The sequence below is a fragment of the Nannospalax galili genome, unplaced genomic scaffold (genome assembly GCF_000622305.1).
Source record: "Nannospalax galili isolate Female #2095 unplaced genomic scaffold, S.galili_v1.0 scaffold169, whole genome shotgun sequence".
NCBI classification, from domain to species: domain Eukaryota; kingdom Metazoa; phylum Chordata; class Mammalia; order Rodentia; family Spalacidae; genus Nannospalax; species Nannospalax galili.
Genome location: NW_008360327.1, coordinates 613,839 through 626,289, shown reverse-complemented (window position 1 = coordinate 626,289; position 12,451 = coordinate 613,839). Strand labels below are relative to the sequence as shown.

At 46.3% G+C, this 12,451-nt stretch overlaps 1 protein-coding gene and 1 long non-coding RNA gene across 6 annotated transcripts in view; one reads left to right on the top strand and one right to left on the bottom strand.

Moving 5' to 3' along the window:
* Positions 1-12,451, top strand: part of Ctif (cap binding complex dependent translation initiation factor) — a 301,545-nt gene that overhangs the window by 256,338 nt on the left and 32,756 nt on the right. For all 5 annotated transcript variants that reach the window (XM_017796323.2, XM_017796324.2, XM_008825890.3 and 2 more), the window contains exon 10: positions 2,893-3,048. In XM_017796323.2, coding sequence (XP_017651812.1) covers positions 2,893-3,048 — 156 coding nt within the window. The remainder of the gene's footprint in view (positions 1-2,892; positions 3,049-12,451) is intronic.
* Positions 3,076-8,076, bottom strand: LOC115068936. The gene is made up of 3 exons (XR_003848277.1): positions 7,954-8,076; positions 4,423-4,580; positions 3,076-3,399 (listed from the first exon to the last, which is right to left on the bottom strand). It is a non-coding gene; the product is annotated as an uncharacterized LOC115068936 (long non-coding RNA).

Here is a 12,451-nt window from a genome sequence, read left to right as displayed (position 1 = left end):
GGATCCCCTGAAACTGGAATTACAGACAGTTGTTAGCTGCCATGTGGGTGCTGGGATTCAAACCCAGGTCTTCTACAAGAACAGCCATTGTTCTTAACTGCTAAGCCATCTCTCCAGACCCAAGATGATATTTTTTTGATTGTTTTTTGTTTTTATTTTATGTGTATGAGTGTGTTGCCTGCATGTATGTAAGTGCACCCATGTCATGCAATGCCTGCAGAGGTCAGAAGAGGGCTTTGGAGTCCCCTGGAACTGGAGGTAAGGATGGTTTGTAGCTGCCATGTAGGTGCTGGGAACCAAACCCGGGTCCTCTGCAAGAGCAGTTAGTGCTCTTAACTGCTGAGCCATCTCTCCAGCCCTGATATAATTTTAATTTTTAATGCACTTTTGCATGTGTATGTGTTTGGGTGCACACATGCCATGCAGCATACATGTGTAATTCACAGGACAGTTTGCTGGAGTCTCTTCTGTTTTTTCACCACGTAGCTCCAGGGACTGGACTTAGGTTGTCAGAGTTAGTGACACGTACCTTTACCCACTGAGCTATCGTGGGGGTACAATTTTAATATTTTTAAAGGTATACTTTAACTTATATTTCTCTGATTACCAGACTTAGGAGAGAAGCAATAACCTGAAAATCCTTTTGGTCTAAACTGGGAAGTAATGTTTGCTTTATTCCCTTCCCTTAGTCTTTACCAGCCATTGGTCATTTAATTTTAGACTACTAAGTAACTGCTACTATGAAATTATAATTTAAGTTACATTTAAAAATTAGAGTTAAGGGCTAGAGAAATGGCTCAATGGTTAAAAGCAGTGGCTGCTCTTGCAGAGGACCTACATTTGATTCCCAGCACCCACATGGTAGCTAAAAACCATCCATAACCTCAATTCCAGGGGAATCTGATGCCCTCTTCTGACCTCCAAGAGCATTGTATGACGTGGGTGCACTTAAACATACATTCAGGCAGGCAATATACTCACACACATTTAGTAAAAATGATAAATATTTTTTTAATTGAAGTTGAGCTAAACATAGTAACATGAGACAGCATCTAAAATAAATTTTGGTGGCTACGAACAGTCCTTAACTCCAGTTCCAGGGGAATCCGAAGCCCTATTCTGACCTCCATGGCACTGCACGACACGGGTGCACTCACATACATGCAGGCAATACACTCATACACATAAAATAAAAATAATAAATAAAATATTTAAAATTAAACTTACATCTTCTCTCCCAAAAATTATTCCTAGCTTTTGATTCACTGTTAAAACCAACATTTTACTGACTTATTTTGACTTAACTTCATAAGTCTACCTGGTTTCAATTTCAGTTTTCCCTTCCTGTTCTTCTGTACCATGATTTCCTCAGAAGTGAGTCATAAATTTTGGTGACTGGAACATACTTTCAAGAAAATTTTTAACTTTTTTCTTACTTTTAATAAAATGACATAAAATTTACCATTTCAACCATTCCTAAATGTACCACTTGCTAGTATTTACATTCACATTGTTGTATGACAAATCTCTAAAACCTTTTCATGTTACAAAACTGAAACTCTTCACTGAATGACTCTGTGTCCCCCTCCCCAGCCTCTGGCTCCCTCTATTCTGCTTCCTCTTCTGTGGTCTGACTACTCTAGGCACCTATCCAACTCTCAGAATCCTAGCCTCCTTCAAGGCCCTGATTCCCAGTTGAGAATAATGACTCCTCCTTCTGAGCTCTCCAGATCCCTTCACTGGAACCTTCTTTGGCAGTTAGCCTATCTCTCATATCAATAGCTAAGAGTGAACAGGTCTTACCCTAGCCTCTTGTGTACTGCCTGTCACAGAGTTTGAAAGAACGAATGAGTGAGTGAATCAGGACTTCATTCTCCTATTGGATAAACAAGATGGTTCAGTGAGTATAGGCACTTGCCACAAAAGTCTAGAGACCTGAGTTTGATCCCCAGAACCCATGTAAAGATAAAAAGAGAGAACCAATTCCACAAAGATGTCCTCTGACCTCCATACCCCTACTATGGCATGTGTACACACAGATACACACACACACACACACACACAAACACACACACACACACAAAACTAAACTAATGAAATTTTTAAAAATTTCTCTACTATCTGCTATGCCAGTCACTGGCAGAGGATTTACTTGGGATTTTTTGTTTGGTTGGTTAGTTGGTTTTGTTTTTATGTGTATGAGTGTTTTGCCTGCATGTATCTAAGCACATCCTTGTATGCAATGCCCTTGGCGACCAGAAGAGGGCATTGTATCCCCTGGAACTGGAGTTAAAGATGGTTGTAAGCTGCCATGTCGATGTTGGGAATGGAACCCAAGTCCTGGAAGAACAGCCAGTGCTCCTAACCATTGAGCCATCTCTCCAGCCTCTTTACTTGAGTTTTGAGTCCAGTGTAAAGGCTGAGATGGGCTTTGGGGATAGACCACTGACCTGTACAAACAAGCAGTGTTCTCCTTAACCTCCCTGAAAGGAAGGTTGGTGATTTGGGGTCAGTCAAGGGAGACAGTTTAGACCCAGGAAACTGAATGGGGAGGTGATAAATCTGGGAAAGGTGTTGACCCCCACCACTACACACATCTTACAGTCCACATTCTTGGAATCTTCCAGACACAGCTGCCCTCAGGGAAGGAGGGTGACCCACACCAAGTCTGAGCAACACTCAGAAGTAGCAAAGCTGTGCACCCAACCTTGGTTATTTCTTGAAGAAGAGGGGCCATGGACTCAAAGCAAGGTGGTCTCCATCATTTAAACCATAAGTTTTGCCAGCTTCACAGGGTCAGGCCTTGGACAGCTGGCTTAGTGGTACAGCAGGTGGTGCCTGGGCCGCCTCCCAGGCAGGATGAGGCTGACACTGTCTCTTGTGCCTCGGCAGAAGGACTTCACTGTGCGCGAGGAACTGCAGCAGCAGGACGTGGAACGCTGGCTCGGCTTCATCACCTTCCTGTGCGAGGTGTTCGGCACCATGCGCAGCAGCACGGGAGAGCCCTTCCGAGTGCTGGTGTGCCCCATCTACACGTGCCTCAGGGAGGTAAGAGAACCGGCCCTGCCCCGCCCACGGCAGGTGCTCTGCCCAGATACACAGGGGGAAATATGGGAAAGCAATGAACTTGGATCATGAAAGAATGGATCCTTTGTTTAAAAAAAAGATAATTCCTCATGTGTCTGCTTTGAAAGCCAAGGTTTTATTGAGCTAATATAAGAAGTAAGTTTTAACTTAAGACTTCAAGAATTCCTAATTATCACTTAGAAGATGAGATCTACATTTCAGTAAATGTATCTTTGGGTTGACTTGGTTTACCATTGAATTGTTTGTTTAAAAATTTGTTTGGGGTTGGATAGACCGCTTGTCTAGGCACAGGCCTGGGTTGGATCCTCAGCTCTGGAAAAAAAAAAAAAATTGTTTGTTTGTTTGTTTTTGAAACAGTCTCCTGTAGCCCCAGCTGGCTTAGAACTCACTATATAGACCAGGCTGGCCTCAAACTCACTCAGAGAAATCCATCTGCCTCTGCCTCTCAAGTACACCATCTCACCCAGCCTTCCTTCTTTTTTCTTTTTTCTTTTTTCTTTTTCTTTTTTTTTTTGGCCTTTTTTGAGACAGGGTCTCCCTGTAGCCCCTGTAGCCCCAGCTGTTCTGGAACTCCCTATGTAGACCAGGCTGGCCTTGAACTCACAGAGATCCGCCTGCCTCTGCCTCCCGAGTGCTGGGATTAAAGGCATGCACCACCACGCCCAGGTGCCTTCCTTCTTTTTAAAAATATTTTATTCATTATTTTTATTTTATGTGTATTAGTGTACTGCCTGCATGTAGGTAGGTGCACCCGTGTCATACAATGCCCATGGAGGTCAGAAGAGGGTATCAGATCCCCTGGAACATGGGTGGTTGTTAGCCACCATGTGGGTGCTGGAAATCAAACTCAGGTCTTCTGCAAGAACAGCCAGTGCTTTTAACCACTGAGCCATCTCTTCAACCCCACAGCCTTCCTTCTTAATTTTATCTTAAAAAGTAATAAATAAAAGAGGCCAAGAAACTTCGGAGAAGCAGGAACTCTACAGGTGCTTACCTACCAGATTTCTAAGGCTACAGTGTCATTGTGGGCAAATAGGAGTGGAAAGGGGCAGAAAGGGAATCTGGGAGGCTAGTTGGAAGCCGTTGGTACTGGTCAGGGCAAAGTGAAAGTGGGAAGGCAGCCAAGCGCCCACTAGGAAGGAACAAGCCAGGGATGGGCCTCCAGTGTCCTGAGTGGCAGTCATCAGACTGGGGAGGAGACAGTGGGGAGGAGGAAGTGATGGAATTCCCATTTACCAGCCTAGTGGCCTCATTTTCTGAGGTGGCAGTTTGAGGAAAAGAAGCATTGTAAGGATAAGAGCCAGGAATAGGTCTTGGGACATATATTAGGCTCACCTGTTGACATCCTCGGGAGCTGCCCTAAGGCTGGTGGGCAGAGACTCTAAAGCTCCAGCGGAGGCCACATGAAGGTTGGGAGCTCTTCCTGCTGTGTGTTCATAAGCACTTGGTGCTGGAGACTGGGAACAGGTGGCATCCCAAGAAGACAGTGTGGACTGGGAGATGGTAGAATCATATAGCAGGTGGAGAGGGACCGACGAAGAAGGACACAGGTCAGAAAATGTGATATCAAGAAGGTTCCAGAACAGTATATGAACAGGAGCTGATACCAGCCCTGACTCCACCCATCCTGACCTCTCCCACCCTGGCAGTAGACCTTTGCTGCCACCAGGACACAGGGAGGAAGAGTTTCTGGGGCCAGGACAGAGAAGTGACCTCGGTTTGGCAATAAGGAGGGCCCTGGGCCTCAGTGGTGGAGAGGATAGGTTCTTTGTCACATCTTCTGAGGAAAGCTACAGAGAAAAGGGACCAGGTGGCTGAAGGAGGACAGAGTCAAGGGACATGTTTGTGTTTTTAAACAGGTGATGATGAGCAATTTAAGCAAAAGGAGGAGTGTGCTTTTGTTTGGGCAGCATCCCCTCATAGGATGGTGGTCTGGGCTCAGTGTGTAATGCCCAGAGGACTGGCAACTTGGTCTTTTGTATCCCTTTGGGATGAGTGGAAGGTGGCCTTCTCAGAAGCAGGGAGCTGGGAGACAGCCTCTGAGGACTGTCCATCCTTTTCCATGTGGCCCTGTGCCCCTATGAGCCACCTCAAGACAGGGAGGAATGCTGTTCTAAGACAGTGACCTGAATTGCCCATTCCCCTTGCATGATCTGGACCCCTCCTGTGGTGTTGTCACCTGCTCCCCCAGCAGGAAGCAGGGCTGTAGGGAGTGCTGGCTCTGGCTGCTGGGATACTTTTCACACCACCTAAAGTAGTGCGAACTTTGTGGTGTGAGATCTGGAAGGTGCCAGGAGGTCTGCACAGACAAGGAGCAGAAGGGCCTTCCTAATGCACACTTGTTTGATGCATTTAGTTTTGTAGGAACATTTTGACAAACACAGAGCCACACTGTGCTCATGGTAGTCTTGAACAGTAAACCATCTGTGGTCTTCACCATTTTGTAAAAGAAACCAGAACCCTGAGCATGAGCAGCACCACTGTCTCCAGCTACCCACTGCCTGCATTCACATTTGGCTGACTTTTAGCTGTGCCCTCTTGGGAGAGAAATAGCCTACTCTGAGCTTCCCTCATCTGCAAAAGGGCCTCATAGCACTTTGTATTAGTTACTTTTGCATGGCATAGAGAAGGACGTGTACTGGGCTGGCTAAGAAGGAACATAAGAGTGCCCAGAAGACCCTCTCTGTTTTAGATACCCAAGACTATTCTAGATATCTAATGTATTAGCCCGATTTCTATTACTATAACTAAATACCAGATCCTAAATGTTTTATAAAGAAGAGAGATTTATTTAGCTCACAGTTTCAGAGGCTATGAGTCCAAACACCATGGTTCCAGCTCCACAGGGGCTCCCCTGGATGTGTTACATCATGGTAAATGACATCATGGCACAAAGTGCATGAGAAAGATCACAGAGGGTGATTCAGGGGTCAGACCTGCTCTTTTTATAAGAATCAGGAACTCACTTTACAAGACCAGAATGCACCCCCTTTAGAAGGTAGTACCCCTCGGTGTCCTGATTTCTTCTCATTATGTGCCCCACTTTTGAAAGGTTTCATGCCAGCTCCCAACAGTGCCACACTGAGGACAAACTTCCAACATAAACTCTAGGGAACAAACTACTTCCAAACCATAGCACCTAATGTAGGTGGAATCCTGTGGTACTCCTCCTCCTTGGCTGGCTTTTCACTTAGCATGTCCTCCAAGTTCATCCCCATTGCTGGTATTGTAGGATTTCCTTCTTTTTAAATGCTGAATAGTATCCTATTCTCTTTCATTGTCTCACTGATGAACATTGCAGTTGTTTTGTAGTGTGGCTGTACTCTGACTAGCATTCCAATGAACATGGGAATGAGTACAGATATCTCTTAGAGGTTATGGTTTCTGTTCTTTTGAATAAATCCCAGAAGCAAGACTACTGGGTCATGTAGTGGTTCAGTCTTAGAATGTGCTGAGGGGCGTCAAAAAACTTAGAATTAGCTGGGCATGATGGTGCACGCCTTGAATCCCAGTACTCAAGAGGCAGAAGCAGACAAATCTCTGTGAGTTTGAGACCAGCCTAGGCTGGTCACTACACAGTGAGTTTCCAGGTCAGCCAGGGCTACACAGTGAGACCCTGTCTCAAAAAAGAAAAACAAAAAAATTTACAATTAGTCAAGCATGGAGGTGCACACCTTTAAGACTAGCACTCAGGAGCCAGAGGCAGGTGGATCTTTATGAGTTATAGGCCAGCTTGCTCTACATGGAGAGTTATAGGCCAGCAAGGGCTAGAAGACCTTGGCTATGAGACCCTGTCCCCAAACAACAACAAAAAAACCTTGTTACAATTAATAAACAAGTTCAAAAAAGTCTCAGGATGCAAAATCAGATATGAAAGCCACTTGAATTTCCTATACTAATTGCCCAGGAAGGAAATGGAGAACACGGTACCATCTACAATAGCATTAAAAAGAGTCAGATACTGGGACTGGAGAGATGGCTTAGCGGTTAAGAGCACTTGCTGCTCTTGCAGAGGACCCAGGTTCAGTTCCCAGCACCCACATGGTAGTTAACAGCCATCCATAACTCCAGTTCCAAGAAAGCAGATGCTCTCTTCTGATCTCTGTCGTCAGTGTACAACACGGGTGCAGTTACACCCATGCGGGCAACACACTTATACACATAAAATTAAAGTAATAAAATCCTTTTTTAAATAATCAGATACTTTGAGAAAACTAATGAAGTAAAAAACAACTTACACACTGAGAACTATAAAACATTGTAAAACGATTCAAGAAGATACAGATGACAAAAGATCCTGTGAGCTCTCTGTATCAGCATTCTCTGCCTGTTATCATCCAACCCAGGTCCTCAGAGAAGTTGACTGAGGCCTCCCAGGTAGAAGCCTGACCAACACCCTTCTTCTGTGACCTTTCAAGGGTCTCTGTCCCTCCTCTCCATCCCACTGTCCCCTCTGGGCCCTGGGGATGTTTTCTTAAGACACCTTTCTCTTCACCTCTTACTAGAAGAGCTTTGTTGGAAATTCCTGTAGCAGGGGAGTTTTTCAAGAAAGCTCAGTGCCTGCTTCCCCGCCACTTCCTCTTGCTCCTCCTCCTCCTTCCCTAGAACATCCTACCTTCCTTTTCTCATCCACTGCTTCCCCCTCTCTACCACTAGCTCATCTCCTGCCCTCTTCAGAGTCTGGCAGCCATAGCCAGAGGTCAGGAATCTTGCAGAGGAAGAATGGGGGGCAGTACTTTCTGCCCGAAATCTCTCATCCCGCCTCACCACCTTCCAGCCCCCCCCACACACCTCCCCTTCCATGCTGTTCCTGTAGAAGGGAGTTCTGTAGGAGTCTGCCTGGAAGGGGAGCCCCTCACTACAGACCTGGCAAGCAGCAGTCTGGGCTGTTCCATGGAGCCAAGCACACCTCACACCGGGAGAACAGAGGCCAGCAAGTCATCCTCGTCAGGAAATGAAACTGCTCTGTTCAACAATGAGGGAGACACTTTTTTGAACTTTGTGCGTGAGTCTGCATTCAATTGCTCACATTGTTTTGGCTCCAGGGAAATTTGACCTCGGAAAAGACTGAGATGAAGTGGGCGTGGGTGGAGAGCCTAGGCTATTGCAGGATACTATTCAGGGGCACCTTGCCAGGAGGACCACTCCTACCTTCCCCCAGAGCAGGGGATGGGACTGCTTGGCAGCCTAGCTGGGGCCAAAAGAAGCCTGAGGTAGGCTGTGCTCTGGGCAGCCAGGGATTCCATAGGGAGGGGAGATTTGCTGGCTGGATCCATGGGAAATGATCCTCACCCCGTACCTCTGAAAGTTTTACAAAATCACTAATTCCCAGATTGTTCCTTCCTCCTCCCCTTCACCCAAACTTCCTGGGGATAGGGTTGGGCTGGGGGTGGGGGGATGGAAGTTTTCCAGATTGATTCTGGTTGGTGACCACAGTCAAGTACCAAGAGCAGCTGCATCACCAGTGCATTTAGTGAGCAACTACTGACTAGCCAAAAGCATTGTGGGAGGGCCCAGCCTTAGGACCTGAGACCCAGGTTTGAATCCCAGCAGCTGCACTTCCTAGCTATGGGACTTTAACCTAATATATCAGCTTTTGAACCCTCAAGATTCTTTTCTGTAATATGCAGATATTCTGGGTTGCTTGGTAGGGTGGGGCATTCATGAAAACCAAGCGGCATGGGGCAGCCACATAGTGAACTTATCATAGGCATTGCTCTGGTGCAAATCATATCTCCGGTGTGGCTCAAAAGAAATATCTCATTAAGAGGCCACTAAGGGAAGACCATAGTCCTAACTGGGCATCCAGGCCCCCAGAGTCAGATGCAGTGTCCCTGCCAGGCACACTGCCCCAGTTATATTTCTATGGGCAGATTGGTATTCCTCCTGCCTGGCTCTTACATCCCTTAAAGGCCAGGCTCACTCCTGCTTTTGTGATTTGCAAGCTTTTTTGGCCTCAAATTCATGATCCCATGTCTTAGCCTCCAGAGTTGGGATCATAGAAATGTACCACCAAGCCTAGCAGTTTGTAACTCTTTTTGAAAATGTTGCCTTTATGGGGCTGAAGAGATGGCTCAGTGGTTAAGAACAGTGGCCATTCTTGCAGAAGACCCGGGTTCGAACCCCAACACCCACATGGCAGCTAACAACTGTCCATAACTCCAGTTCCAGGGGATCCGACAGCCTCTTCTGTCCTCTGTGGGCATTGCATGACATGGGTGTACTTACCTACATGCGGGCAATGCATGCATATACATAAAAAAATAAAAATAAAATAAAATATTTAAAAAATTTTGTCTATATTATTTTTATTTTATGTGTATGAGTGTATTGCCTGCATGTATGTATTGCCTTCATGCAGTGGCCACAGAGGTCAGAGAGGGTATCTGATCCCCTGGAACTGGAGTTATGGATGGCTGTTATCTACCAAGTGGGTGCTGGGAACCAAATCTGGGTCCTCTGCAAGAACAGCCAGTGTTCTTAACCACTGAGCCCCTTTAACTCTTTTTTTTAATTAATTATTTATTTTATTTCATGTGTATGAGTGTTTTGCCTACATGTATTTAAGTGTACCCATGTTATACAATGCCCACAGAGGCCAAAGGAGGGCGTTAGAGCCTGGAACTGGAATTACAGACAGTTGTTAACTGCCACATGGGTATTAGGAACTGAACCCAGGTCCTCTGCAAGAGCAGCCAGTGTTCAGAGTTGGAGCCAGCTCTCCAACCCTAGTTTACACTTGGAGCATGCTGTAGAGCTAGTGTCCAGCTAGGGTTGTTGACACCTGTAGTTTGGACTTGTCCTGTGACATCTTGTTGTATTAATGATTTGTGACCCTTTGCCAGTTATCTTTAAATCATTTCATTCTTCCATTGGTACCTCAAGGCTGAGTTTCACTTATCACAGAACCCCAACTGTATTTGACTCAGGAATTAATGTTCATTCTTGATTTTGGGTTTGGGGTTTTGTTTGTTTGAAGCAGGGTCTGATATAGCCCATGCTGGCCTCAAACTCACTGTGTAGCTGAAAGCTACCTTACATTCTTGATCTTCCTGTCCCTACCTCCCTAGTGCTGGAATTACAGGCTTGCATCACTACCCCAGGCCGTGTCATGCTTGAAGCAATGATTTTGTCTGACACCAAGCTTCTTTCCTACTGAACTACAAGGTTTTCTTAGTAGCTCTAGAAAGAGGCACTGTGATCCCCATCTCCTTCCACAGGGCAACCACATCTGCAGAAATTACATAGAACAGGTATGGTGGACCATAAGCTGGATAAATATAGGGGAAAGAGGGTAGCTGAAGGGTAGGGAACTCCTGGGGACAAAGAGGAGGTGCTCACCAGAGGCATTCTGGTATAGCAAGGTGACTCCCAAGAGCCTCTAAAAGTTTTAACTCTGAAAGCAACACTGGAAAGGAGTTTATGCATTCATTCAACTAACAGTGGTAAAAACATTGCTTCCTTGCTGATCTGAAATGTACTAAAGTCACCTAAATTTGGAGCCAGGGGATTCTGGGGAACTCAGTGCTGTGTGAAAATGATGCTCCGAATATGGAGACTTAGAGAATGGAGGAACCCTAGAGCCGGCTTAGCAGAGGATAGACTCTAGTGCCTAGTTTTCTTGACGTGTTTGTGCTTCTGTACTGTAACAGTCGAACAGGATGTGAAGAGTGGAAACAAAGCCTGAACACCAGGAAACTCTTTCTTCTTGAATAGTTTCTTTCAGCCCTAATCTTAGGCACAGAGTCCATGCAGAATGTTCCTCTGACCATGAAGGCCCTGGGCACTTTGGGTTTACCATCAGGGTCCCTACAGGCCACAGCTGCCGCTATGAATACCCAGGCTTAAGCCACCATTCCTGGAACCGTGCTGAAATAACCCCCACATACGTAGTCTCCCCTCCCCACCCATTTGTTCCCCCTCTTTTGCTTGGCACACACAACAAGCCACTCTTGGTATGATGCTGACCCTGCTCAGAATCCCCCCAGACACACGCATGCACACACAGAGGCGGCCCCTGTGAGGCTGCCTCAGAATAAAATAGGAGTCTCCCACCCAGCCCACCAACCTCCCCATCCTCTCACCACTCCCACCCCATAACTGTTCCACTTCCTTAGCCAGGCTCTGCACACTGAAATGTGAAATTTGAAGCCAGTGTTCCCCTTAGCAACCATGGTAACACAGGATCTGATAGAGAGCCTACAGTTACAAAAATACCAGCTTCTACCAGACACTGGTTTTCAAAGGGAAACCAGTCTCCACTCCAGAACCATTTTTAAACCTTCAAACTCCAAGGATGGCCAGAGTACAGTGTGCTAGGCTGTCTGTCCCAAGAGGCTGTCCCAGGAGGTGAGCTCCATATTCTCTTCTGGAAAGTGGTATGAGATGGCTTTGGGAGATTTCTCCAAAACACAGTCAGAATACCTGCAGCTCAGTGAAGGGTGAAATAGCCCTATGAAGGGTATCTTGGCAGGGGCATTTTTCCTAATAGCATCAGCTGTTAAAATCAGGTTGAGTGGCAGAGCCTGGTGACCTCTACCCTTCCAGGTCTCTCCCAGGTCCCTCCCAGGGAGCCCTCAACTCCATCCTGACCAACCATGGGACAATGACTTGATCTTTCACCCCTTTGTGAAAAACTATCTTCATTCACATATCAGGAATTCTACATTTAAGGCTTTCAGTAGGGAGGGGAGATACGGAGTCGTTGAAACTTTTTCACTCACGATCAAGTTAAAAGGCTTGCATCTTATACCCAGTCCTGGGTGGGCTACAAGCTTCTGTTCTCAGTGCTCTCTGTAGGAGGTATTGGCCTTAGACTGAAGCAGGAACCAAGGTGTCTTCTCACCCAGCCTCCTGCCTGGCCACCCTTTAGCTCCACCCTCTTTAGTGACAGCCTCCCCCTGCCCTCCTCTCCAGCTCCTCCTGCCTTTTGTCTCCTGTGGCCATGCCTTGTAATTTTAAAAATATTCTAACACAGTAATTAATGTCTAAACTTCAGGAGGCCCCCACTTCTCCAGAGCCAGCTGAAGGCAGGCCAGGATGGGGATGTAAATGTGGAAAAGCTAAAAGGGGATGTAGATTTATTTTTTTCTAACTGGTCCTTTAGCTTAGCTGGACTGTACAGATAGGATTCTAGCTGGCTGGAGTTGTGGGTACAAGATACACATGGATACATATACTTGCATCTGTCTAGACTTACAGGTACTTGGGGGTTGAAACCACATGTGGGTGCCCCCACCCCATGGCCAGGCTGATGACAGGGTCCCCTCAGCTCAGCAAACTTGGGAACACTAGGGAGCCAGACAGGACCACTTTCTAAAGGCAGTTGAAGAGGGGAGGGAGGGAGGGTCAGAGAGGGAAGAGA